At 34.6% G+C, this 27,727-nt stretch overlaps 2 protein-coding genes across 2 annotated transcripts in view; both read left to right on the plus strand.

Moving 5' to 3' along the window:
- LOC130246654 (uncharacterized) overlaps positions 1-4,000 on the plus strand; it is a 30,392-nt gene extending 26,392 nt beyond the window's left edge. Inside the window, exons 19-20 of the mRNA XM_056479744.1 lie at positions 3,188-3,283; positions 3,475-4,000. Of these exons, the coding sequence (XP_056335719.1) occupies positions 3,188-3,283; positions 3,475-3,544 (166 nt within the window). The 3' untranslated portion in view covers positions 3,545-4,000. The remainder of the gene's footprint in view (positions 1-3,187; positions 3,284-3,474) is intronic.
- A 2,376-nt stretch (positions 4,001-6,376) lies between these two features.
- si:ch211-288g17.4 (uncharacterized) lies at positions 6,377-27,623 on the plus strand. The gene is made up of 17 exons (XM_056480404.1): positions 6,377-6,566; positions 8,503-8,650; positions 8,900-9,001; positions 11,462-11,542; positions 11,687-11,743; positions 11,896-11,979; positions 14,242-14,322; positions 14,499-14,594; positions 17,314-17,406; positions 17,522-17,605; positions 20,693-20,800; positions 21,050-21,202; positions 24,318-24,425; positions 25,229-25,321; positions 26,022-26,108; positions 26,894-26,980; positions 27,094-27,623. The coding sequence occupies exons 1-17, from the start codon at positions 6,521-6,523 to the stop codon at positions 27,176-27,178; spliced, it is 1,593 nt and encodes a 530-aa protein (XP_056336379.1). The 5' UTR covers positions 6,377-6,520; the 3' UTR covers positions 27,179-27,623.
- The last annotated feature ends 104 nt before the right edge of the window (positions 27,624-27,727 follow it).

A 27,727-nucleotide genomic window follows, 5' to 3' on the forward strand; every position in this document is an offset into this window, starting at 1 on the left:
AAAACATGCTAATCTATATGTAGCAACTACCTAGCAACAACTTATCAATCGTCTAGCAACACCTTAGCAACCACCTAGCCACACCTTAGCAACATAAAACACTCTAGCAACACCTACAGTAAGCAACCACTCAGACCACCCCAAGTCTAGGGAAAAACAACTATGGGCATAATAATGAAAAAATGGTTGTCGGTGGTGGATTATACAGTGCTAGATTAAAAACGTATGCAAAAGATCCGGTTCGGTCGACAACCAAACGCCAACACTCAGTTGAGAGTAACTGAATGAATTTATTATAGAAAAAAGTAGCAATTTAAATGAGGATCTCTTCAGGGTGAACACTGGCCAAAATAACAAACAAAAGAATCTGAAAAGTAAATAATAGCCTGTAAATAAATTACCTGTAAATCCTTAAAGCAAAATACAGGAAGCTTACCTTCCTCCCTAAACATAAATCAAAAGTAATGACGAAAGTCAAAAGTAATCAAAATAAAAAGACAGGCCACCCCTACAAGCTCAAACTTTCGAAAAGTTGCAAGCATACATAGACATTTCGACAAGAATAAAGTTTGGCCATTGGCCGTATGGGTAGGGAAATCCAGGAGCTCTCCACTCCAGCAACTGTAGCTCTTCAGACTCTGCCGAAAGTTACGTTTTATAGCTCTCCGCAACCAGCAGCCAATCAGAGCCTGGACCACAAAAAGCAAGAAAAGAAGGCGGGACAAAGAAGAAGACACAACACAGTGCGCAACAAAAATAAATAAACGTTAGTCGTATTTAACTTATTTTTGCTGTCGTATTTTTATATGCTTGTAATTTATTATAATTTATGCAGATGCACTGCATAGAAAAAAGTCACGCCAGTTGATCTAAATTAACAAACTCCTTCCACATAGAGCTATTTAAATCATCTGGTAAAATTGTATTATCATATCATATCATTATATACAGTGCATCTGGAAAGTATTCATAGCGCTTCACTGTTTCAACTTTTTTTTGTTACAGCCTTATTCTAAAATGGATTAAATTTTTTTTAATTTCCTCAAAATTCTACACACAATACCCCATAAAGACAATGTGAAAAAAAAATTGTAATTGTTGCAAATTTATTAAAAATAAAAAAACCTGAAAAATCACATGTAGATAAGTATTGACAGCCTTTGCTCAATACTTTGTTGATGCACCTTTGGCAACAATTCCAGCCTCACGTTTTTTTGAATATGATGCCACCAGCTTGGCACACCTGTCTTTGGGGATTTCTGCCCATTCCTCTTTGCAGTACCTCTCAAGCTCTATCAGGTTGGATGGGAAGCAACGGTGTACAGCCATTTTCAGATCGCTCCAGATGTTCAATAGGATTTAGGTCTGGGCTCTGGCTGGGCCACTCAAGGACATGAACCAAGTTGTTGTGAAGCCATTCCAATGATATCTTGGCGGTGTTTTGGGTCATTGTCATGCTGGAAGATGAACCGTCGCCCCAGTCTGAGGTCAAGAGCACTCTGAAGCAGATTTTCATTCAGGATGTCTCTGTACATTGCTGCATTCATCTTTCCCTCTATCCTGACTAGTCGTCCAGTTCCTGCAGCTGAAAAACATCCCCACAGCATGATGCTGCCACCACCATGCTTCACTGTAGGGATGGTGTTAGCCTGGTGATGGGCGGTGCCTGCTTCTCTCCCAACGTAATGCCTGGCATTCACTCCAAAGAGTTAAATTTTAGGCTCATCAAACCAGAGAAATTTGTTTCGTGTGGTCTGAGAGTCCTTCAGAAGACTTTTGGCAAATTCCAAGGAGGCAGGGAGTGGCTTTTGTCTGGTTGTCCATCTGTAATTTAGCACAGGTGAACTCCAATTAAGCTGCTGAAACATCTCAAGAATGATCAGTGGAAACCGAATGTATCTTAGCTCCATTTAGAGCTTCACGGCAAAGGCTGTGAATACTTATGTACATGTGATTTTTCAGCTTTTTTATTTTTAATAAATTTGCTACGATTTCAAAAAATCTTTTTTCACATTGTCATTATGGGGTATTGTGTGTAGAATTTTGAGGAAATAAATTTAATCCACTTTGGAATAAGGCTGTAACATAAAAAAAAATGAGTAAAAAGTGAAGCGCTATGAATACTTTCCGGATGCACTGTATATATATATATATATATATATATATATATATATATATATATATATATATATATATATATCAAAATATTATCAGATTATTCCAATATCATGCATGTGATTAAAAATATATAAGCGTGTAAAGTTCAAGTTGAGCTTTATTGTCATTTCACTACATACATCAGGCGCAGGACATCAACATGACATCAGATTGATGTTGTACTCCAACGTCGTGAGACGTTGCATTGGAAACTAAACTGGGTTGACGACAGAACCCAACGTCAGGATGAGGTCAATGTCCAAAGTCATACAGATGTTGCATTTTGGTTACTTTCCAACACAACCTTAAAAGAACAAAATATCACTGTCTAATGATGTTACAGCTTGAAGTGTAGACGTTACCAACATGAAGTCTTTTGGTTGCCATACTTGACGAATAAATGTCAGTATTTGACGTCAATATGATGTTGGTTTAAGATGTTGGCTCGATGTTGTATTTTGGTCACTTTCCAACAAAACATCAACATCATTTCACATCGTTATTAGACTTCAAAATAGATGTTGGTGACCTAAATCTAACCTTATATTACCGTCTTATAACGTTGTGTGTCTGCTGGGTACATGGGCGGACCCAGTCATGTCTTGCAGGAGCTAGCGAGCTATTTCTACACATAACTAACATACAGTGGCGGTAATCTAACTGTACTAACTATACATATATTATAAACACTTATAATATACAAGTACTTTTACATAAGACAGAACAATATTGTGCAAAGGAGGTATTTAGGGTTGAAGAAAACAATAGTGGAGCATGATTTGTGGAACAATCAAAAGTAAACATTGTTTACCTTATTGGGTCCTTGTAAGATGGCGTTTAAGTGTCTGGTGCATATAGAGAGGAAAGTGTTTCTACAGGTAGTTTGTGCAGCCCACTCACCTGTGAGAGGCACAATGTTTTTATATAGAGTGATTGTAAGAAATGTCAAGATGTGCTCATTTTGCTTTAGCTTTGTTTGATATCAATAAAAATTTAATTCATGTCTGACCTGCTGTTTTATCTCATGAAGTGACTTTGTTGAAGCCCTGCGCCAGTTACTGAATCAAATGAAGCAGGAAAATGACCTGGCTGAAGGCTTTGACGAATTGATCGATCCAATTACTTTGTAAGATTCAAGACTTTTTCTCCTCACCCTGTTTGCATCTTAACTCATTTAGAAGTACAAAACTCCTCCATCTTTTAAAGACATGTTTGAAGTCATGTTTTATGTAAACGAAGCATCATTAAACAGTATAAATTCATACTGAAAATACCATCGATGCTCTATTAATACTCGATTTGTATGTTTCTCTTCAGGAGCTTTAAGAGGTGGATGTACACCACCAACAAAATAATATGTGAATTCTGGGAACTGCTGTTGGACTAAACTCTGTGAAGGCAATGGCAGGATTGTGACTGCTGTCAACAAGCAGTATCATACCAGCTATGTATATACAACAATTAGCCTGCTCTTATTGAGAAGCATAGCTGCATCAATTTCAGGTTAATTATGGGAGTTTTAAAAAATTATGCTTTGTGCTGGAAAAATAGCAGGTTTTTGTGGAAGATGTTAATAATTTCAAAGTAGTCTAGAAGGACCATCCTGGAGGAGCAAGTGAAACTGATCATCATCAGCAGACAAAATAAGAGATTTGCCCATATTGGCCATGGGTGTGGTCCTCTAGTGCACGGGTGGTGTTATAAACACTGTATTTAGACACCAGTGGAGGAAAGTAACAAATTACAAACACTTAAAAGACTGTAATTGAGTAGTTTTTCTCAGCAGTGGTATTGTAAGTTCTTCAATAAATGTTTACGTCTACTTGTAGTGCTGTATTCTGTACTTTTACTGCCGTCTTTTTTCTTCAACCTGCAGTCATTGTTTTGGATTTTTTATTGTCTAAAGTGATTGACTAAACAGGAAAATCAGTCCGATTCTGCATTTAAAAATTGCAGCAGACAAACCGACCTCAAGACACGGGTGCTTAACACTTTGCCCTCCAGCATTTATTTTATTAAATGTTTTTTACACCCAGGAGACCCACAAGTCTCATGATTCACTTCCCTTACTGTAATATAGCTAAAACACGGACTGCCATTAAAAAAACAAAACACACTGTAAAAAAATGCCCGTGATTCTAATGGTTAAAAATGGTAAAATGCTACAGTAAAAATCCATAACCTGGTTAACAGTATATTTGCTTAATATACTGTATACGGCCAATAACCGTAAATTGATTTTCCCAGAATTCCCTGCATGGCACATCACTTTTTAAGCTTTTTGTTGACATTACTATGGATCTTTTTAGTTGTTTCCCCATCAGTTATGTACATTAGAGATTTATGTTACATCTAATGTTGATAAACAATGTTTATTTCATGACTTTAATTTTATGTGTGTTACCATATTGGTGTTTAGTAGCTGTGTGAATGACACTGAGCACCTTCTATACACTGATTCACCTTTCTTCTCGTTGGTTCATTATGTAATTTTCTCATTACCACCTGCTCATGGCTTTGCTTATGTGTCTATCTGTGTAATAAAAGATGTGTAGATGTTGGTAAATTAAAATACAGACATATTACATCTATAAATTAATGAAATATGGTAGTTTACTGTAAAAATTTAAAAAATACTTTTACGGTTTGTACTGCATCTTTAACTGTAAAATACTGGCAACCACAGCTAACGTTTTTTTTAACCGTAAATTTTATGGATTTCGTTTTTTACAGTGCATGTCAATGGTGGGGAAAGTGTTAGCAGAAAAAAATGAAAAGTTTATTTTTGGATGATTAGTAGCTTTTTTCTTGAAACCCTTCCAATCTACTGTATATTGATCTATCTGTTGATGAAGGTGACACCAGATTGTTCTTTTGGAGACTTTCTGTCCCCAAGTCCCAATTAACTTCTGCAGTTCTCCTGCTACAGTATGTGTGTTTGTTGGTCTCTCAAACTATCCTCCTAACAGTGCGTTGAGACAAGAAAAATACACATCTATCTCTATCTATTTCTATCTATGGCAACAAGGTGTTACATCACTAAACTAGATAGGGTGCCTAACCCTTGTTTAAAAGTAATGTTGTTTTAAATTAAGTATACATGGGAATACTTAAGCTTGGCTAAACTAAAATTATAGAGAACAGTAGTCGGTTATGTTTATAATAATGGCCATGAACTCTGATTATAAATAATACCTTTAACTTAAGGGTGTACATCTAAGGAGGACTAATCAAAAATACATTAGAACGAGCAAGTGTAGAAGCAGTCATCTAAAAGTGTTAGTCAATTACTTCTGTTTAATAATCAAGACTGACGAGAGTGTGACCAAGAGTGACGCCACTAGCCGAGGCGATTCCTCTAAGCAACATGAGCACCCAAATGAACAAATGTAATAGTTACGAGTGAAGACAAAAGGTTCAAACATTCACCTAAATTATATATTGATATAATCTTCTTAATGTTTTATAATTGGAGTCAGATAAAATGAGGATAAATATATTAATATTCTAAACCACCTCATGTTAAAATTGGAGTCAGATATGACTTAAATTTAAACTAAAACAACATTATAGTTCGTGGCCGAACACGCAGTAAATCTTCACCCACCAGTAGACACTGTCACTGGACTTATTGGCTAGACTTAAGTGTATAAATATTAAAACAACTACAAAACAGATATAATACCAGCATACATTAGTATATTTTTCCCCGCATGAACCACTTCAAAACAAACCGTTTTACACAAATATATTCCGAATCAAAATTCAATATTATTTAAATGATTGTTTGAAAAGCGATGAAACTGCTTATTCAGTTCTGTTTCATCAGCATGTAAGATTACAAGACTATAATAACATTGAAACGTGTGCTGTGGAAAGCAGTCAGTGTGTTGACTGACAAAATATTGATCTGGACAAACACAACTTAACCTTGCACTTTCGGTCTGATTTGGTAAAGTGTATTGACCTTGCGGCCTACATTCACATCATCTTGTAAGATTTATTTCCATTCACAATACAAAATTGGTAAGAATATAGATAATTTTTAATGTACGTCAGAATATATTGTTACGAGCTGCCTAAAAAACATGCGCTGTATGCTCCACCGTGACCTTATTCTCTCCTCAGTGAAGAGTTTACATTGAAACCCTTCCAATGTTGAAAAGCTTCAGACTGCAAACTAAATCCAGTAGGCAAACAGATGAAAGTTCATATCTAAGAAAAAAAAAGTTCAGTCTAGATTTCGACTCTGAAAGGACTGTCAAGACAAGTTGTGATTTTGTTCACTTATTCGTTTTAATTTGCTCTATTTTTAATAGATAAATATTTGATTTAGTTGTCGTCCTTAGAAAGAAACAGTGACATGAATTCACTGGCTGTCTTCATCTTTGCTGTCCTTCTCTCTAACGGTAAGCCAAAACTTGTTTTCATATATTTAATATCATATGTTTCATACAAGCTTTGTAATGCTTCATCTAGTGTCGCTTGCATAACGTTTACATTAATGTATCATTTCAAGATCCTTATGTCTGCAAGATGCATTTGAAAATTTTAGCCTGGAAAACATCTGCTGTGTTCAAAGTGCTAAGTTATGGGTAAAATTCATCCAGGTGGTTGTTATTGCAGAATAAAGATTGACAAGCTTATCGGTAGCCTGACGCAACCACCTGGATGTAATTTATCCTGCTTATGAAATGGCTACTTGCCAAAAAATTTACATTTTTGACACAAAACATTGTTCTAGACTGTAATAGTTTATTAATTCCTTCATTAAAGGCAAAGCTGTCAGAAATTAAGACCCTAACCAGCATATAATTCAGTCACGAGATTGCGCCAAACATTTAAAAACAGCAGCGTGACAGACAAGCAGTATAGATGTGTTTAGACGTATAGATCTATTCACTGACGGTTTAGGATGATTCGAAGAGCCTGAGCCTTCTTAGTTTTGGCAGTAGGTTTTTTCCAAATAACACCATAGAATGTCATGACTGACCAATCAAAATTTTGTATTCCTCGATAAGCCTGTGCTATTAGTTTTAGCAGTAGATATTTCTGAATAATATACTTTGGAATGTTGTCACTGACCAATCAAAATCATATTCCAGACAGCTGTGAAACAAGTAAGGGATAAAGTACATCCAGGAGGTTGTTATCACAGAATAAAGCCCGACAAGCATATCACTGACCTGACGTGATATATGCTTGTCTGTCACACTGCTGTTTTTGACTGTTTGGCGGAAAACATTTGACATCTGTCAGCATTGCCTTTAATTAAAGAATTAATAAACTATTACAGCTTAGAACAATGTTATGTGTTAATTTTTGCATTTTGTGGCAAGTAGCCATTTATTAAGCAGGATTAATTACATCCAGATGGTTGTTTTTGCAGAATAAAGCACTTCAGTCTTGTATAACAGTGCTCCACTTCGAGTCAGGTCAGTGATATGCTTGTCATGAGATGTCAAATGTTTTCCGCCAAACAGTCAAAAACAGCAGTGTGACAGACAAGCATATATATATATATATATATATATATACATATATACAGTATAGATGTGTTTAGATATAGAGACGTATTTACTGACGGTTTAAGATGATCCTGAGGGTTTAAGATGATTCGAAGAGCCTGAGCCTTTTCCGTTTTAGCAGTAGGTGTTTCCAATCAAAATTTAGTATTCCTCGATAAGCCTCGATAGGCTGCGATTTTTCGGAATAATATACTTTGGAATGTTGCGACTGACCAATCAAAATCAAGTGTTCCAGACAGCTGTCAAACAAGTAAGGCATAAAGTACATCCAGGAGGTTGTTATCACTGAATAAAGCCCTACAAGCATATCGCTGACCTGACTCGAAGTGAAGCACTGTTGTATAAGACTAAAGTGCTTTATTCAGCAAAAACAACCACCTGGATGTAATTTATCCTGCTTATGAAACGGCTACTTGCCACAAAATGTAACATTTTGACACAAAACATTGTACTAAGCTGTAATAGTTTATTAATTCTTTAGTTAAAGGCAATGCTGACAGAAATGAAAATGGCTGAATGGAGTATACACTAACCTACGTATTATTCAGTCACGAGATTTTCAAATTTTCTGCCAAACAGTCAAAAACAACAGTGTGACAGACAAGCATATATATAGAGTATAGATGTGTTTAGACGTATAGACGTATTCACTGACAGTTAAGGATGATTCGAAGAGCCCAAGCCTTTTCCATTTTAGCAGTAGGTGTTTTCGAATAACACCTTAGAATGTCGCCACTGACCAATCAAAATTTAGTATTCCTCGATAAGCCTAATTTTACTCTTATAATTTCTAATATAATATAAGTTTTTTTTACAGGTGTGGACTGTGGTAGCCTAAGAGATGAAGACTATCAGATGGCAGACAAACTTTTCACATTTGGTGCCGAAGCATCTTTGAAATACTTGGACAATTTAAAAATGGCGGCAGAGTTTGTTGTGAAAGAAAAGCAGATCAAGAAAACAGGGTAAAACCAGAGCTCTGTTTTGTACAGTTAATATGAACCATTAAATATCCTTAGAACAACAGATAATGCCTTGGCTGAACATTGCTTTTGATCCATTTGGTTTCTTTAATAGTGAAACACAAAACAATGCGCTGCTTAATTCAAGATTCCAGGAAAACAACAACCAATACAGAAAAATGCAGTAGTCTGGTTGTGTGGAATGTACAGTCAGTACTCGTTATAATAACCGCTGTCTCTTGTGCGATTCAGAAATGATCTGCAAGACTTCTGGATTTCGCTGAAGGAGATGATTGAGAAGGTCAGTGCTGAAGAAAAAGCTAATGGACATGATGATTTCATTGTGACACTCAGGTAAGCACTGGTTATAATGTGCTGTTTTAAAGTGAAACACTGATTAGAACATTAAAAAAAACAACTATAGTTTTTGCCGCTATTAACTTTTAACTTTTATTTAACTATTAACTTTTATTTAACACGTCATTTATAATTCATTAACTAACAGTTTATTAAAAGTTTATTAACTTGTTATAATGAATAGTTATAAATAATTAACAAACTATCAACTATTATTTAACATGTCATTTATAACTCATTAACTAACAGTTTAATAAAAGTTTATTAACTTGTTATAATGAATAGTTATAAATAATTAACAAACCATTAACTATATAATGTCCTATATAGACACATAACTAATTAACTAACAGTTTATTAACGATCTATTAACTAGCTATAACGGATAGTTATTCTAAAGTGTTACCAAAGTTACTTGTAAAATGTTTCCCTTTATTTATAAACAATACAGTAGCGAAAGATGACTTCACTTACTTCTGATTGTACAATATGTTTTCTTGCACAGCTGGATGTTAGACTCATGAAAAATAATTGTTTGCATTGAACTAAACTGATTAGCTGAAGTCACACCTAAGCAACAGCCAACAGAGGATTCCACTTGGTCTTAAAGACTTTTTCAATTAACTATTTTCACTATTTATGATGGCATCAAAATAGGACAAATGAGCTCATGAATGGGTATAATTGTACACCTTTGTCAGTGAGGGGTGGGTCTTTCAAACCACCCAACCCCCCGGCTACGGGCCTGGGTGTATGGTTTGTAAAGGACAATATTTGACCAAGATGAAATCTAAGGCTTCAAAAAAATCTAACTCTCCCTTCAAGATGAGTTAAAATGAAGTTCAGTGCATATTACCCAATTTTTTTCAGTGTATACAGTTGAAGTCAGAATTATTAGCCTCCCTTTGAATTTTTTTTCTTTTTTTTATATTTCCCAAATGATGTTTAACAGATTCAGAAAATTTTCACAGCATGTCTGATAATATTTTTTCTTCTGGAAAAATTCTTATTTGTTTAATTTCAGTTAGGAAAAAAGCAGGTTTTAATTTTTAAAAAACCTTTTAAGGTCAAAATTATTAACCCCTTTAAGCTATGTTTTTTTCCGGTAGTCTACAGAACGAACCATCATTTTACAATAACTTGCCTAATTAGTCTAACTTGCCTAGTTAACCTAATGAACCTAGTTAAGTCTTTAAATGTAACTTTAAGCTGTATAGAAGTGTCTTGCAAAATATCTAGTAAAATATTATTTACTGTCATCATGACAAAAATAAAATATAAAGATACATTGGGGAAAAAAACAAATGGGGGTAAAAAATTCAGGGGGGCCAATAATTCTGATTTCAACTGTATATTAAAAGTAGAACATTTACAAAATATCTTCACGGAACATGATTTTTACTTAATACTATAATAACAACAATGTATTTTTTAGCTGTTGCCAAAAATATACCCATGCAAGGTAGGAATGGTTTTGTCATATATTTGTTTTACTCTGTTATGGTGAGAACTTTTTTTTTCTAAACATTTTTTTGTAGTAAAAAGCATTTTTTTTCCTGGTCAAATAAATATTTTAATTTGTTGTGATGGAAATTCAGTCTTTTCTACCAAAAATGTATTTCTTATTTTTTCAGAATTTAAAACAAAATAAATTAATGGTTTTATAGTCCTTTATATTTTTAATAAGATTGTGTCGTTGACAATGCTTCTTCTAACTTTCCCTAAAATTAAACTAAGCCTTTTTGTTTTTCCATCTGATTTCCGTGTACTTTGCCTCAAGCCTTTGTTTTTAATTTTGGTTTAGTTCATACTGTAGCTTATAACGCATTAAAGGGGACCTATTGTGCCCCTTTTTACAAGCTGTAAACTAAGTCTCTGATGTGCCTAGAGTGTGTATGTGAAACGTCAGGTCAAAATACCCCACAATTAATATTTTATAACTATTGAATCTGCATCTTTTAGGCTTCGATCCTAATGATGCTGTTTTGATGACTTTTGCTTTAAATTTAAATTGTGCTTTTTTTAAACAAGGGCGGAGCTACGAATGCCTGTGTGTCAGCATAGTGGCAGATTCAAAAACAAGACTAATGTCCTATGCTAATGAGGGAGAGATCATCATTAAAAAGGCTTTTCCTCTCTCATGACATGTACAAAGGGGGAATGTCAATCAAAGTATTTTTGCAGACTAAAATGAATAATTTTTTACTGTTAGAAGCTGGTTATATTCACACACGGTTGCCACACAACTGTTTAAACCCCCTGTAAAAGTGTTTTTTTATTTTTATTTTTTACACAATAGGTCCCCTTTAACAAAAATACTACTAAAACCAGCACTGCTGAAGTTCAAAAACAGCACGGCATCTCCTTTTACTGAAAAATGATCCTGTGATTTTTATAACTTGTGAACTTTTTTTAATGATTCATATCATGATCTATTTCTTTACATGTGTTTTACAGAGTTTATAAGACACTGTGTACACTTCTTTTTGATGGTCTGTACCAGATGAGGCAAGCACATTCTGGAGGCAGACATTTTGGGTATGAAGAACTTTCAGCAGATAAATATTATTGTATTACTATTTTCTTCATTTTACAACTGTAAACAACTGATGTTGCTGACAATAGTTTTAGTGAAAAACCTTGACTGCATGACAGATTAACATGGATCTGATTTTCTTTCAGAGATTTTGTTTTTTTTAAAGGGATCTTCAAGAAAAAGACAACAGAGGAGCTCTGGAAGTAAGGCTTTTTTTCATCTGAGGTTTCTAGATGACCAGACGCATTAAAATAGTCCAAAGAGATGTCAAATGCACCATCATGAAAAGTTTAGTCATTTTTGATTAATTACAATTGCTTATTGAAACCTAGTTCATCAGTGTCGTTTAATGCAGGTACGTGGAGTCCCATTTCCTTCCTGGAGTTCCGCCAGTCTACAGCAATGCAATGGGCTTCTTCAGTCACATTCTTTCCAAGATGTATGACCTAATGCTTAACACGCTGCTTCTAATTCTTTCCACTCGTTTATAAATAAAATAAGTGAAGTCTTAAAAGGAAAGTTCACCCAAAATATGAAAATTCTGTCATCAATTACTCAACCTTCAGTTATCGCAAACTTGTTCCTTTTTTCTGTTGAACACAAAAGAAGTTATTTTGAAAAATGTTGGAAACCTGTAACCATTGACTTCCATAGTGTTAAATTTTCCTACTATGGAAGTCAATGGTTACAAATTTCTTGGTTACAGTTTTTGTGTGAGTGTGTGTGTTCAGTAGAGGAAAGAGACTCTCATAAAGGTTTGAAACCACTTGAGGGCGAGTAAATAGGTAGAAAAGTACAATTTTTGGGTAAACTATCCTTTTGAGGTGCGTGTATATTGTATATTATAAATGGTGTTATGTTTTGTTATTAGGCAGAATTATATGGTCAGAAATATATACAGTTGAAGTCAGAATTATTAGCCCCCTGTTTATTTTTTCCCCAATTTCTGTTTAACGGAGAGAAGATTTTTTCAACACATTTCTAAACATAATAGTTTTAATAACCCATCTCTAATAACAGATTTATTTTATCTTTGCCATGATGACAGTAAATAATATTGTAATAGATATTTTTTAAGACACTTCTATACAGTTTAAAGTGACATTTAAAGGCTTAACTGTGCTAATTACTGTAGGTTAACTAGGCAGGTGTAACACGTGGGTGACAGACAACGTTAGGATCCAAGTGCAGGTTTATTCGGTAGTCAGGCAAGCAAGGGTCAACACAGGTGCAAACAGATGAATAAAGGCAAATCCAGAATCGTAGTCACTATAACAGGCGAGAGGTCGGAAGGCAGGCAGCGAACATGGACAAACAGACAAACTTGGCAAGGGTCAAAACACTGAGAAACAAGACTAAGGAAAACGCGTTGAATTGTCACTTTACAGGTAAACAAGACTCGGCAAAGGAAGTGATTGTGTGTGCTGTTTAAATAGTGTGTGTAATCAGTCTAGAAGCAGCATCAGCTGTGGGAGTCCAATCGGTGGAGACTTGGAGCAGGTGTGTGTGTGTGGCATGACTGAATTTGTAGTTCATAAGATGTAGTCCATGTGAATGTGAGTGTTTACCAGCGACCTTTGGTGGTTAGATCGCTGGTAATCATGACAGCAGGTTAATGTAATTAGGTAAGTTATTGTATAACAATGGTTTATTCTGTAGACAACTGAAAAAAAATATATAGCTTGAAGGGGCTAACAATTTTGTCCCTAAAATGGTTTTTAAAAAATTAAAAACTGCTTTTATTCTAGCCGAAATAAAACAAATAAGACTTTCTCTAGAAGAAAAAATATTATAAATCAATTATTATAAATATTATCAGACATACTGTGAAAATTTCCTTGCTCTGTTAAACATAATTTGGGAAATATTTAAAAAAGAAAAACAAACTAAAATAATCCATATTTACAAAGAAAACAAAACAAATTACTTTATAAATTAAGTTCTGCTGAATAAAATAAATTAACACTGGGGGAAAAGTATTGAACACATGAAGAAAGGAAGGTGTAAAAAAATGCATGGAAAGCCCAGACAGCAGTTGAAATCTCTCAGTAGTTATAAAGCAGCCCTACCTCTTGTCAATGTAAATGAATACCAGCCACTTCAGTCTCAACACCTTAACAGAACATCAGGGTGGACATTTCAGCAAGACAATGATCCCAAACAGAGTGAAGAAAACTCTCAATGGTTTCAGAAAAGAAAATAAAGCTGCTAGAATGGCCCAGCTAATCACCTGACCTGAATCCAATAGGAAATAAGAACTAAAGATCAGAGTTTATCGACGAGACCCACAGAATTGTCAAGATTTATAGACTCTATTGACAGCTGGGCAATTTATGCAGCTTCATTCTCCATATAAGTGACGTCTTGAAGCTGTCATTACCAAAATAGCTTTTTATACAAAGTATTAAATACATTTTAGAAGTTCAGTACCTTCTCCTTGTGTCATTCCAATGTTATTATACAAAACTTGTTTATCTGATTTTTATTTATTTATTTATTTTTGGTTTATTTAGGGTTTGTTTGGGTTTTTACCAAAATGGACAATTTCATGTTAACATCTAGAAATACATTTACCTGTAAAAGTCATGATGCATTCAATGCTTATTTCACTCACTGTTTATGTATTTCAAAATTGAAGATATTCATATGTGAGCATAAAAATATTGTTTTTTTATGTTTTCTTTGTTGTGCCATCTAACAGAATTGCACGACCCCGAGTGATCGAGATCATAAAAGTTGCTGTGAATATTGGGAAGATTGACATCAATGAACATCTAGAGGGGTAGGATTCATTTAGTTTCACTCATTGCTGTCCTGCAGCACACAAAAGCAATGATACATCCTGTTTTTAAGTGGTTTCTTTAATGCAAATGTTCAAAATACACTCATATGACATGGACTGTATGTTGATGATATGTTGCTTTTTTATAACACACCATTTAATCAAATTATTTTTAGAGCTCAGATGGCATTACACGAGTTTTATATAAAGGTCCTGGAAATTATCAGCTTAGAGAAGGAGAAAGAGAATGATGAGTTTCTAATAACACTGAGGTAAGGACATTTATTATCTTTTTTTTTTTTTTTTAAACTATGTATGCTGTAAAAACATCCATGAATTAGATTGTGATTCATGTTTTTATTTTTCCCCTTTTATCCAACACAATCTCACAGCAATTCGTAACTTTTTTATTTAGTGGCTAATTCGTATGAATTCGTACGATCTAATTCGTACATTTTCGTACGATTTGCTCATCCCCCAATAATGGTTAGGTTTAGGGGTGGGGTTAGGTGCCACGCCTCCTTTTTAAAATTGTACAATTTCGTACGACTGAACTCGTACGAATTCGTACGAATTAGCCACTAAACTGACAAAACGTAAAATACTTACGTTTTCTTGTAAGATCAGGCTGTTTTTATCTATGTTTTTGAATTGCATTACGGGACCTTGATCTTTCTTTCAACAACTTTTAACTGTGAAAAGTTTGAAAGTTGAAAGTTTGACTTTTATTAACATTTTAATAGTTAATAGCAGGGTTAAGTTTTTAATAGTTAAACCAATTACACCAAAAATAAACCAATTACACTAAATCAAATATACAAATCAAAGGAACAATGCTTTAAGACTTTCAGGTAGATCTTACAAAGGAAACAAATGCTATAGAAACTAAATAAAGAAATAAACTACTTGAAAAACATGCTTTTAAAGCTTGTATGTATAGTGCATCCGAAAAGTATTCATAGCGCGTCACTTTTTCCACATTTTTTTATGGTACAATTCCAAAATGGATTCAATTCATTTATTTCCTCAAAATTCCACACACAATACCCCATTATGGCAATATGAGAAAAGATTTTTTGAAATTGTTGCTAATTTATTAAAAATAAAAGACTTAAAAAAATCACATGTACATAAGTATTCACAACTTTTGCCTTGAAGCTCTAAATTGAGCTCATGTACATTCTGTTTCCACTGATCATTCTTGAGATGTTTCAGCTACTTAATTGGAGTTCACCTGTGCTAAATTCAGTTGATTGGACATGATTTGAAAAGGCATACACATGTCTATATAAGGTCCCAGGGTTGACAGTGCATGTCAAAGCACAAACCAAGCATGAAGACAATGGATTTGTCTGTAGATCTCAGAGAAAGCATTGTCTCGAGGTACAAGGCTAGGGAAGGTTACAGAGAAATTTCTGCTGCTCTGAAAGTTCCAATGAACACAGTGGCCTCTGTCATTCATACTGTAAGTGGAAGATGTTTGGAACCACCAGGACTCTTCCTAGAGCTAGCCGGCCATCTAAGCTGAGTGATCGGGGGAGAAGGGCCTTAGTCAGGCGGGTGATCAATAGGGTCATTCTGTCTGAGCTCCAGCGTTCTTCTGTGGAGAGAGGAGAACCTTACAGATGGACAAACATCTGTGCTGCAGAATGTCCAGACAGAAGCCACTCCTTGCCTGGAATTTGCCAAAAGGCATCTGAAGGACTCTCAAACCATTAGAAACAAAATTCTCTGGTCTGATGAGACTAAAATTGAACTCTTTGGAGTGAATGCCAGGCATTACGTTTGGAGAAAACCAGGCACCGCTCATCACCAGGCTAATACCATCTCTACAGTAAAGCATGGTGGTGGCAGCATCATGCTGTGGGGATGCAGCTGGAACTGGATGACTTGTCAGGATAGAGGGAAAGATGAATGCAGCAATGTACAGAGACATCCTGAATAAAATCCTGCTTCAGAGTGCTCTTGACCTCAGACTAGGGCGACGGTTCATCTTCCAGCAGGACAATGACCCAAAGCACGCCGCCAAAATATCAATAGAGTGGCTTCACAACAACTCGGTAAATGTCCCTAAGTGGCCCAGCCAGAGTCCAAGCTAAATCCAATTGAACATCTCAGGAGAGATCTGAAAATGGCTGTACACCGTCACTTCCATCCAACCCGATAGAGCTTGAGAGGTACTGCAAAGAGGAATGTGCAAAAATTCCCAAAGACAGGTGTGCCAAGCTTCATATTCAAAAAGACTTGAGGCTGGAATTGCTGCCAAAGGTGCATCAACAAACTATTGAGCAAAGGCTGTGAATACTTATGTACATGTGATTTTTCAGGTATTTACTTTTTAATAAATTAATAGCAACTATTAAAAAAAATCTTTTTTTACATTGTCATGATGGGGTATTGTGTGTAGAATTTTGGAATAAGGCTGTAACATAAAAAAATGAGTAAAAAGTGAAGCGCTATGAATAATTTCCGGATGCACTGTATATATATATATATAAATCAAAATATCAGCAGATTATTCCAATACCATGCTTGTGATTAAAATATATAAGCATGTAATGTTCAAGTTGAGCTTTATTGTCATTTCACTACATACATCAGGCACAGGACATCAACATGACATCAGATTGGAAACAAAACTGGGTTGACGTCAGAACCCAACGTCAGGATGAGGTCAATGTCCAAAGTCGGACAGATGTTGCATTTTGTTTACTTTCCAACACAACCTTAAAAGAACAAAATATCACTGTCTAATGATGTTACAGCTTTAAGTGTAGACGTTACCAACATGAAGTCTATCAAATGTTGGATTTTGGTTGCCATACTTGACGAATAAATGTCAGTATTTGACATCAATATGTCGTTGGTTTAAGTTTTTAATGAAAGATCAGTTGAAATGGTTAAGCAAAATGATGCCAATATTTTAGTTTTAAGCTTTTATTCAATTAAACAGTGTATTTTTATACAGTTTTATGTGTGTTTTTTTCACAGAACGGTGTCGCGACTTTTTGTGTATTGCTGGGATAAAGTTTTAGAATACACTGAAAGTCAGGAGTTTCACAACAAGTTCTCGCATGCCTTAGGGTAAGACTATGGATATATATTATGTGGAATAGTTTTAAATAAAACAAAACTTTAATAATATATAATCTACAAAAAAAAATACAATAAACTGAGCTTTGTGTTGTTCGTGTTGCAGAAGATGGAATGAGCTAAGAGCTCTGAAAAACACTGAAAAACTTCACAAGCTTTTTGACCCTGAGACTGGACATAAAGTCTGGACGTAAGTAAAGCATCACTTTTTACATTTTTACAACTGTTTGGTGCCTGTTAAGAAAAATAATACATTAAACTACCCTGTTATTTTTTTATTGTTATTATCTTTTTGTATTGTACACTGCAAAAAATGCTTTTCGTACTTAGTTTTTTTGTCTTCTTTCTAGTCCAAATATCTAAGAATTCTTATATCAAGAAGCATTTTCAAGGCAAGCCAAACATATTGTATTGTTTTCAGATATAATTTGCCAAAATTAAGTGAGTTTTTCCTTAAAACAAACAAATTAATCTTGTTATTCCTTTTGCTGTAAGATTATTTTGCTTGTTTTAAGGAAAAACTCCCTTCGTTTTGACATATTACTTTTTAAAAACAAGACAATATGTTTTGCTTGTATAGAAAACGCTTCTTGATTTAAGAATTTTTAGATATTTGTCCTAGAAACAAGACAAAATCTAAGTAAGAAATTTTTTTTTTTTTGCAGTGTATTGTATAAGTAGTTAACATTTAATCTATAAAACAAACTTGTATCTATTTTCATGCTATTGGTATTTTTTTTAGATACTGGTATATTTTCCAATATATGTATTTATTTAATTTATCCATTTTATTTGCAATAAGTGCTCACACTTTACTACTGGCTTTTTAAATGATACCAGTAGTTATTCTTTAGATATTAGTATTTATGTATTACTAGTTCCTATTACTACTCATTTAGTCACACTGCAAAAAAAAAAAAAAATGTTTTTGTCTTGTTTCTTGTCCAAATATCTAATATTTGTACATCAAAAAGCATTTTCTAGACAAGCAAAAGATATTGTCTTGTTCTCAGAAACGTCAAAATTAAGTTTTACCTTAAAGCAAGCAAAATAATCTGCCAATGGGGTGAACAAAGTAATTGTGTTTTCTCTTTTAAATAAGATTTAGCTTACCCCATTGGCAGATTAGTTTTTACAAACTGAAAAATTGGGTCAGGTGAAAAACATCCCGTGGGTAAACTAGAGATAGTGACTCTGTGCTCTACGATTTGTGTGAACCCAGCATTATTTTCTGCATCAGTTTCAGAAAGTTGAATTCATGTTACGTGTTTAAGTTGTTAAGGGTATTAAAAGGATGAAACGTAACAATCAGTGAGTCTACTGATGCTGGATGAACAAGGAGAACACCCAACCACTTGTTAAGTGAAACAAATTGAGTATTTAATAAACAGTGAACGTCAAACAATAAATAGAGAATGCAATGTAAATGTAATTTTAAATAATCGAATGAAAGAAAATAGGAGTGTTGCCAAAACAAAGAAATAAATATAACAAAACGATCTAACTAAGCCCCAACCCACTAAACTGACTAACCAAAGAAAAATGCAGAAACAAAACCGTAATCTTCAGCACGTAGCTTAAGTAAACATCATAACCTCAAAACATAATTACACATGTGGCAACGCCTCCTTTAATTAACAAATAAATATTCTAAGCTGCTGACATTACTAGAGTTCTCGTAAAGTACACACTGTTAGCCATTAGCAAAACAAAATCTCATATAATCCAATTCTCACAAAAATCGTTCAACTTCTCACTAGATAATAAACTGAGCTGCACAAGCATATCTAATAAAGCAGTCTCTTAATAAAGAGCGAACTAGAACACAGCAAATCGCAAACAAATAAACACGAATGAACAGGCTGGCCGACACAAGAGGAGACTGGCTGTGAGCCAAGCGCTCCTCAAGAACAGCGCAAGCGCACGGCTTTTATACGGAGTGGACCCGGTTCTGATTGGCATGTCGATGGTGATTGACAGCTCCTTTGACCAATGGTTGCACACCTAGAAACAGCACAGGACACGCAGCGGAAGAGAGAGAGAGAAGAGCACGCAAAACAGAACAAACAAAACATACGTGAAACGTAACATATGATTAAATTTGCTCTTAAAAATACCTCACATTAACTGATTATCAGCCAAACTGTCTCAGGTGAGGTGAGGTGAAAAACATCCCGTGGGTAAACTAGAGCTAGAGACTCGGTGCTCCATGATCGATGTAAGCTCAGCATTATTTTCTACATAATTCTCCATTGGCAGATCATTTTTACAAAGCTCAGGTAGTTCAGCTCAAACTGATAACGTTGTGTGAGGTGAAAAACATCCCGCGGGTAAACTAGAGGTAGTGACTCTGTGCTACGATTTGTATAAAGCCAGAACTATTTTCTGCATCAGTTTCAGAAAGTTGAATTAGGGTTATGATGATTCCATGATTGGTGTGAACCCAGCATTATTTTCTGCATATTTCCTCATTGGCAGATTATTTTTACAAAGCTCAGGTAAATCAACTCGAGCTAAAAACATTGGGTGAGGTGAAAAACATCCCGCGGGTAAACTAGAACTAGTGACTCTGTGCTCCATGATCAATGTGAACCTAGCATTTTTTTCATGAGTTTTAGAAAGTTGAATTTTATCAAGTTGAATTTTGCTCTGAAAAATACCTCATATTAACTGATTATCAGACACACTTTCTCAGGTAAGTTGAGGTGAAAAACATCCCATGGGTAAACTAGAGCTAGTGCAAGGGTGCTCAACCCTGTTCCTGGAGATCTACCTTCCTGCAGATTTCAGTTGCAACCCATATCAAACACACCTGCCTGTAATTATCAAGCGTTGTTCAGGTCCTAATTATCTGGTTAATGTGTGTTTGATCATGGTTGGAGCTGAACTCTGTAAGAAGGTAGATCTCCAGGAGCAGGGTTGAGCATCCCTGAGCTAGTGACTCAGTGCTCTATAATCGATGTGAACCCAGCATTATTTTCTGCATCAGTTTCAGAAAGTTGAATTTATGTTATGATTAAATTTGCTCTTAAAAACACCTCATATTAACTGATTATCAGACATGCTCAGTCTCAGGTGAGGTAAAGTCAAAAACATCCCGTGGGTAAACTACAGCTAGTCACTCAGTGCTCCATGATTGGTGTGAACCTAGCATTATTTTCTGGATGAGTTTCAGAAAGTTGAATTTGTGTTATGATTAATTTTGCTTATAAAAATACCTCACATTAACCGATTATCAAATGTCTTACCTGTGACTGAACTCTTCTTCTTTATTTAGCTGGGCAGATCAGCAGGGTTTTAGTCATATTTATGACAAAACTGCCCTTGAATATCAAGAATGGGGTAATGAGATTTTTGGAAACGACAGATTCAGTCAGTCCAACCGGTTAGTATTACAGGCTTTTTCAATTAATATCTATGTTTGACTAATAACTATAGACCCTATGAGATTATTGAAGTAAAATGCATTGATTATAAACCATTAATCATACATAATACTGTTATATTTATTGTGTGGTTATAAAAGCATACGGTTTGCCTTGTGAATGTGCTGCAGTCTAGTTTAATAATCTGGATGATTATTCAGAAAATGGATACTGTAGATGTACATTCAATCTGCTCTTTTGTTTCATAGGGCTCTCATGAAGGCGTCAACAATATACGGCAATGCACTGCATGAGAGAATGTCTCAGTATGGCCTTGGGATGTCTGAAGTGAATGATTTTCTTATTGACATCGATGAGGCACTCACTGAATTATTAGGTGAACACATTGTAAACAATTTAAGGTAAGAACACTAATTTGAACTTACACTTGATTGTTCAGCACTAGAAATACCAGAGGTGGGTAGTAATGAATTACATTTACTTCGTTACATTTACTTGAGTAAAATTGTTGGGTAAATTTTTAGAGTAACTTTACACTTTACACTCAGTTACTGTCAAATAGTAATAAATACAATTCATACGACTTGTTCGCAAACTTCGTGAGGCACATGTTAAAAAGGTTGTCGCATGTGGTTGCTATAGAGATGCGTCTCCTGCTTTTTGTTTAGAGCAAGGGTTCTCAACCTTTTTTACTTCGGGACCATCTTCTTTCTCCGATCAATTTTTGAAGGCCCACCTGTCTGACATTTTCTCTAAAATGGTTGTATGAAATGCTCATTTAAACCTTTGTTTATTAACATAAATATATAAAAATATGTATATATTATACAATTCTTGTGCCTTATATTATTAGCATTTTATAAAAAAAATATATATAATTTTATTCGAATTTAATTATATATAAAACTAAAACTATATAATGTATATATAATTTTATAAACAGTTGAAGCCAGAATTATTAGCCCCTCTTTTAATTTTTTTTCTTTTTAAAATATTTCCCAAATGATGTTTAACAGTGCAAGGAAATTTTCACAGTATGTCTGATAATATTTTTTCTTCTGGAGAAAGTCTTATTTGTTTTATTTCGGCTATAATAAAAGCAGTTTTTAGTTTTTTAAAAACCATTTTAAGGACAAAATTATTAGCCCCTTAAACTATATATTTTTTCTATAGTCTACAGAACAAATCATCGTTTTACAATAACTTGCCTAATTACCCTAACCTGCCTAGCTACCCTTATTAACCTGGTTAAGCCTTTAAATGTCACTTTAAGCTTAATAGAAGTGTCTTGAAAAAATATCTAGTCAAATATTATTTACTGTCATCATGGCAAAGATAAAATAAACAGTTTAGAAATAAGTTATTAAAAGTATTATGTTTAGAAATGTGTTGAAAAAATTAATCTCTCTGTTAAACAGAACTTGGGGAAAAAATAAACAGGGGGGCTAATAATTCTGACTTCTACTGTATATTTCATATATTTGATATATTAATTTTACATATTTTTTGAAAAAATACACGCATTCAAAGAGAACCACACGTCTTCTGCTTTAAACTGGACTGACTGAATGTCTACTATTAAGTATCTAGTCCAAAATATACAAACAATTGTAAAATACAGTCAAATACACCCTAAATCTGTTGAAATGCATCTATCTGATGGCAGTTGAGTTTGCAGCTGGATATTATTAGGAGATTGCTGTCAGGAACACCATTGAGCCTCGCTAGATCCTCCTGTATGGGTGCTCGTCCGTTATAAAACACTCAAAGGACATTAATTTGGACAACTATGCGGATATATTAATTAGTTCACACAAAAATACACAAAGAGAGACTTTCAATTTTACTTCACGCATATGAACAGACGCGATCAAAAACGCGAGGCTGTTTTTGCGCTTTTGAAGTAATCAATCAGAGAATAGGAGAAAGTGCATTACTTTCATTTTAATATAGCATATTAATAATGAAATCCAAAAATTACTCTGAGAGCTAATTTTAAGCTCATTTTATTTCGCAGACCACCTTAAAGATTGCTGAGGCCTACTGGTTGAGAATCCCTGGTTTAGAGTGTGCGCATGTGTTGAAATGATGGCGGAAGACGTGTGAGTTTATCGGAAGATCAGTCTTTGTTTTCGCTAAAAGTGAAGTTTCATTATTTGGTGCACGCTCAACATAAACACGAATCCCAGCTTCGATCTAAAAAAACATGTAGTGGCAAGTGTCAAAATGATGCCTATCTGAACCTTATTAATGGGTTATTAATGGGCACTTTTAACTTAATGTAATACCAAATTTCACACCTGTTCAAGTGATTTTCCTCTCATGCTCTTCTCTCGTCCCAGCACACAAAAATCTCGACAACACACTTTCAAGAACAAAGGTTGATTCTAAACATTTTCATAACAATTTGCCACAAAACCAAATTGATTGAAGTGACCTCTTTTATTTACACACAAATATTCAAAAGTATACCAATGTATACAACACACACTACCTGACAAAAGTCTTGTAGGACAGTAAGGTCTGACTTTGCTAAGACAAAGGTCTTGTCACTTAACAGAAATAATATCTAGTATAGGATAGAAAGTCATAGTGCAGTGGAAAAAGAATGAATATTGTATGACTCCCATGAGCTTGGACGACTGCATCCACACATCTCTGCAATGACTCAAATAACTTATTAATAAAGTCATCTGGAATGGCAAAGAAAGTGTTCTTGCAGGACTCCCAGAATTAAAGATTCTTTGGATTCATCCTTAATGCCTCCTCCTCCATCTAACCCCAGACATGCTCATTAATGTTCATGTCTAGTTGCTGGGCTGGCCAATCCTGGAGCACCTTGACCTTCTAAAGTATGAGAAGGAGCGCTATCCTGCTGAAGAATTTGCTCTCTGCTGTGGTTATAATGTAATGTGCAGCACAAATGTCTTGATACAGTCATGCTGTTAATACAGGCTACTGAATGTAACCCCAAACCATGATTTCTTCTTCACCAAACTTGACTGATTTCTATGAGAATCTTGGGTCCATGTGGGTTCCGATAGGTCTTCTGTAGTATTTGTGATGATTGGGATGTAGGTCAACAGATGATTCATCAGAAAAATCTAAGTTGGTCTTTGCTCACCTGTTGCTTTTACAACTGAGATCGACAACAAGACTTTTGTCAGGTAGTGTAGATAGGTAAAATGTGATATTTATAAGATTATTTATAAGTAACAAGTTACTCGAGTCATTCTTTTCATTGGATATTTTTTTATTCTTATTCGAGTAACTTTTAAGATAGTTACTTTTATTTGAGTATACATTTTGGATACTCTACCCACCTCTGATGAATACTTATTGCTTTTTAAACACAAAAACATTTGAGTATCTTACGCATAGGGATAATGTAAACTAAAAAGCAAACACTTAATCTAAAAAAGAAAGAAAGATTTTAATTCATCCAGAATCATGCAGGTCTGGTAATTCTTCATCAGCATTTGATCATAAATTGAGTCATTTTTTAATGTCCTCCAGGAGAGTGGGTTTTGAATTATGGAATTATTTTAATAATGAAATTTTGCAAGTCTCCAAAAACAAAAAAAGCCAGCTGACATCAGATGAGGATCCACTGCAACAATTGCGGTAAGATACGCAACATAGGCTCATTCTGAAAACATACCCTTATATACAATTCTGGAGATTGCAAATTATGTAGCCAGAAGTACGTATGGCTGCATTTTGTCATTTACACACGGTATGACGCTGTTCCTTTTCGCCCTAGCAGCTGACCACTTACCTCCATATGGATGACTTTCCCGCTGTTTGTCTAGTAGCTTACAACGTACGTCAGCAGACTTGAGACACAGAAAAGAATTGACTGTAATGATAGGGTTTGAGTCCGGTGAAGAACGGTTTCAGAAAGCAACCAAGACAAAAACAAAAGCCAAAAAATAAAATAAACAAGTAAATAACAAGGTGAGAATGTGGTAAAGTCTGAAAACGTGGTAAAAATCAGGCAAAGGCTTTTGTTTTTCTGGATTGCTTTTCAAAACACTGTCGGTTGTGTAAGGGAAAGGGGTGGGCGTCAATCTGTGTTTTTTAAACACTATGGGTTTGGTGTTGGGAAGGGTCGGTGATTGCGGGGGTGGATAGGTTGGTCAGTCAGTCAGTCGATAGCGCCCTCTTGTGGATTTACGTGAGAATTGCAGGTGCGAATGGCGAGAGAAATCTGAAATCTCAAAAAGCATACACAGTGGCCACTGGTGGATTTGCGAAAACAAAAACAGCTAAAAACGTACCTTCTGGGACGTATTTGGCGCTCTCAAGAAATGTATATAGGGCTACATTTTTAGAATGAGCCTAGGTTGAAAATACCATCTTTTTGAAAAATGTATTGTAATATAAAACTGATTTCAACTAATTTCTCTGTTGATTTTTTGCAACAGTAAAATTAAAGAAACGTGCTTTGACATCTGGGACAGAGTACTCTTTGAGATCAACAAACATGTTAACGATGATGGACTTGAACAATCAGCCAGGTGAAGTGATGCAGAAATTTATTACCAGATCTAATCCTGAATGTTTCGTCTTGTATAGACATTCTAAACTAATTTTTTTTAAATTTTGATTATGACACTGGAGCTAGTTATTATTTTTAGGCTTTGTTTTCATTGTCTTGATATTTTAAAGGTCCTATGAAATTAAAACAAAGTTTTTAGATGTCAGTATTAGTATGGTTTGTTTTCAAGATATCTATAAGCTAGTGTGCTCCAAAACAATTTTAAAAATTTGCGTTTAGAAGATATAAATCTGATATAAACATGTAAAGCTTGTAGTTTGTCATTTCCACTTAAATGGAACAACAATTTTATTCACGTCACCTCATACTACAGTTTCTCATTAAATCTTGACCAGTATGCTCTCTAGTATCTGACATGCCCGGCCTCCTTCAAGATGCTTCTCATTTGCTTTTCATTTTATGCACTTGAGATCAACCACTCTCACTGGCAGAGTGGTGATAAAACCAAACACTATTGGCTGTTTTTTAAAAAGGGGAGGAGATACACTATATCCCACCCTCTCTTCATGTTTCAGTTGAGATAACGTCAAACACTGAATAAAAATGCACTTCATGGGACCTTTAATTTTGTAACAACATCTGTGGTCATTTATACTATATTAAAGAGACAGATATTAGTTTAGTTAAATCAACAAGCTAATGACATTTTTGCCTCATAGGCACTGGAACGAAGTGAAGACAGTTTTCATTAAAGAATTAACAGACAATGGACAATTAACACAAAGGAAGCTCGATGAGGCACAAAAGTAAGGAAAGAATTCATCATTTAAGTATTTTTAAAAATAAAAGCTGCAAATATTGTATATTCAACGCAATCTCACGGCAATTTGTAACTTTGATTTAGCGGCTAATTCGTATCAATTTATATAATCTCATTTGTACATTCTAATACAAATTGCTCATCCTCTAATGAGGGGTAGGGTTAGGGGACACAGCTTTTTTTTTAAACCATACATTTTTATGCGATCAAAATCTTATGAATTTGTACATATAGACCCTTTTCACATTTGCGGGTTTATCAGTAGCGGAAGTTGTCATAGTTGGGAAAACTTTGAGCGCAGTGAATGAAATTTTTTTACAATCTTATTTGCTTAAATAATAAAAGAAAAACTCCATGATGATGTTATAAAGACTTTCACAAAAAGGGGAAAAAAATTGTGTGAGAATGATGACGGCAGCCAGAGGAGAGAATAACGTCCTATAGACACTGCATTAGAAATGCCTCACACAAGCGGTAATTCGCTTTATATATATAATACACACATAAATACATGTAAATGTTCATATGTTTTAAAAAATAAAATCTAAATATAGAAAAAACTTTCAAGGATTTAAGATGCTGATGACCGTTAAACGCGTCATAACAGGCTTGTGAAAACGGTACATTAGCCATTTTTCGGACAACACGTAAAATAGTTACGTTTCGTCGTGAGATCTGGCTTGTATATTTACTTTAATAGAAAAGAAAAAAAAGAGTTGATGTATTCTTGTTTTAAACTTTGATTTGACTGTTTTCTTTATGGTTGTTAAGAACCCTTAACAGTTTCAAGCAACTTATCTTCGACAAATATGTAAAAAGAATCGAAGGTTTGGAGGAAGTGATCAATGATTCGAGCAAGTAAGACCTTGTGCTTTATTCTAAATGTTGTATAATTAGTTGCTTGCAATATACTCCAAAGCAGCATTGAATGTAGAAATGAAGTTGCTAACGTTTCTGTTTTGTTCTTTCAGAACTCTTGTCAAAGTGATGCTAAAGACTTTTTCTGCCACAAATACTCTCTTGGTTAATTATCTGGCATTTCTAATGTCTGATTGATTTTCTAATGTAATTACAAACTGCTCAAGTCATAATTGGAGGGCTAATAATGACAACCCTTGCTTATCCTTTATAAATACACAGGCGTTTTCTTGTGTTTCTTGTCATTATGCTGAAATCAGACCTGATTAACTCTGACCTGAAGGCTATTTTCATGCTAAGGAATTGGATGAATTTGTTTCTGATTCCCACGATTTATAGTTGATCATTTGTTTCAAATTATACACCAGCTACCCTGTACCAGAGTTTAGATTTCTGTTGAATTCTGTTAGACTTAGATGACTGTATAACTTCTATTTTTAAATGTGGTGTAATGGATAAATATGGCTCTAGTCCACTTTGGCATAAGATGGCAGCAGTGAGTGAAAGAAAGTGTGGCAAGCATCTGCTTGTGGCTTTGCCAAGTCAGCAAAAAAAGAAAAAATCAACATGCATCAATACTCGACTGCCCTTGGTTGTGCTTTTACTGTGCATCTAATCTTTCTGCTTGTGCTTTGAGCTGTTAAAAGTGTCTTTGAAGAGAGCAAGATTCATGTTTCAATTAGTAAA

This window comes from Danio aesculapii, chromosome 19, assembly GCF_903798145.1.
Source record: "Danio aesculapii chromosome 19, fDanAes4.1, whole genome shotgun sequence".
NCBI classification, from domain to species: Eukaryota; Metazoa; Chordata; class Actinopteri; order Cypriniformes; family Danionidae; genus Danio; species Danio aesculapii.

Excerpts from the sequence above, each read along its gene's own strand:
- si:ch211-288g17.4 (XM_056480404.1), top strand. The coding sequence starts at position 6,521 with ATGAATTCACTGGCTGTCTTCATCTTTGCTGTCCTTCTCTCTAACG. Across the intron at positions 9,002-11,461 it reads GATTTCATTGTGACACTCAG|AGTTTATAAGACACTGTGTA; the intron begins GTAAGCACTGGT and ends TGTGTTTTACAG. Across the intron at positions 20,801-21,049 it reads AGATTCAGTCAGTCCAACCG|GGCTCTCATGAAGGCGTCAA; the intron begins GTTAGTATTACA and ends TTTGTTTCATAG.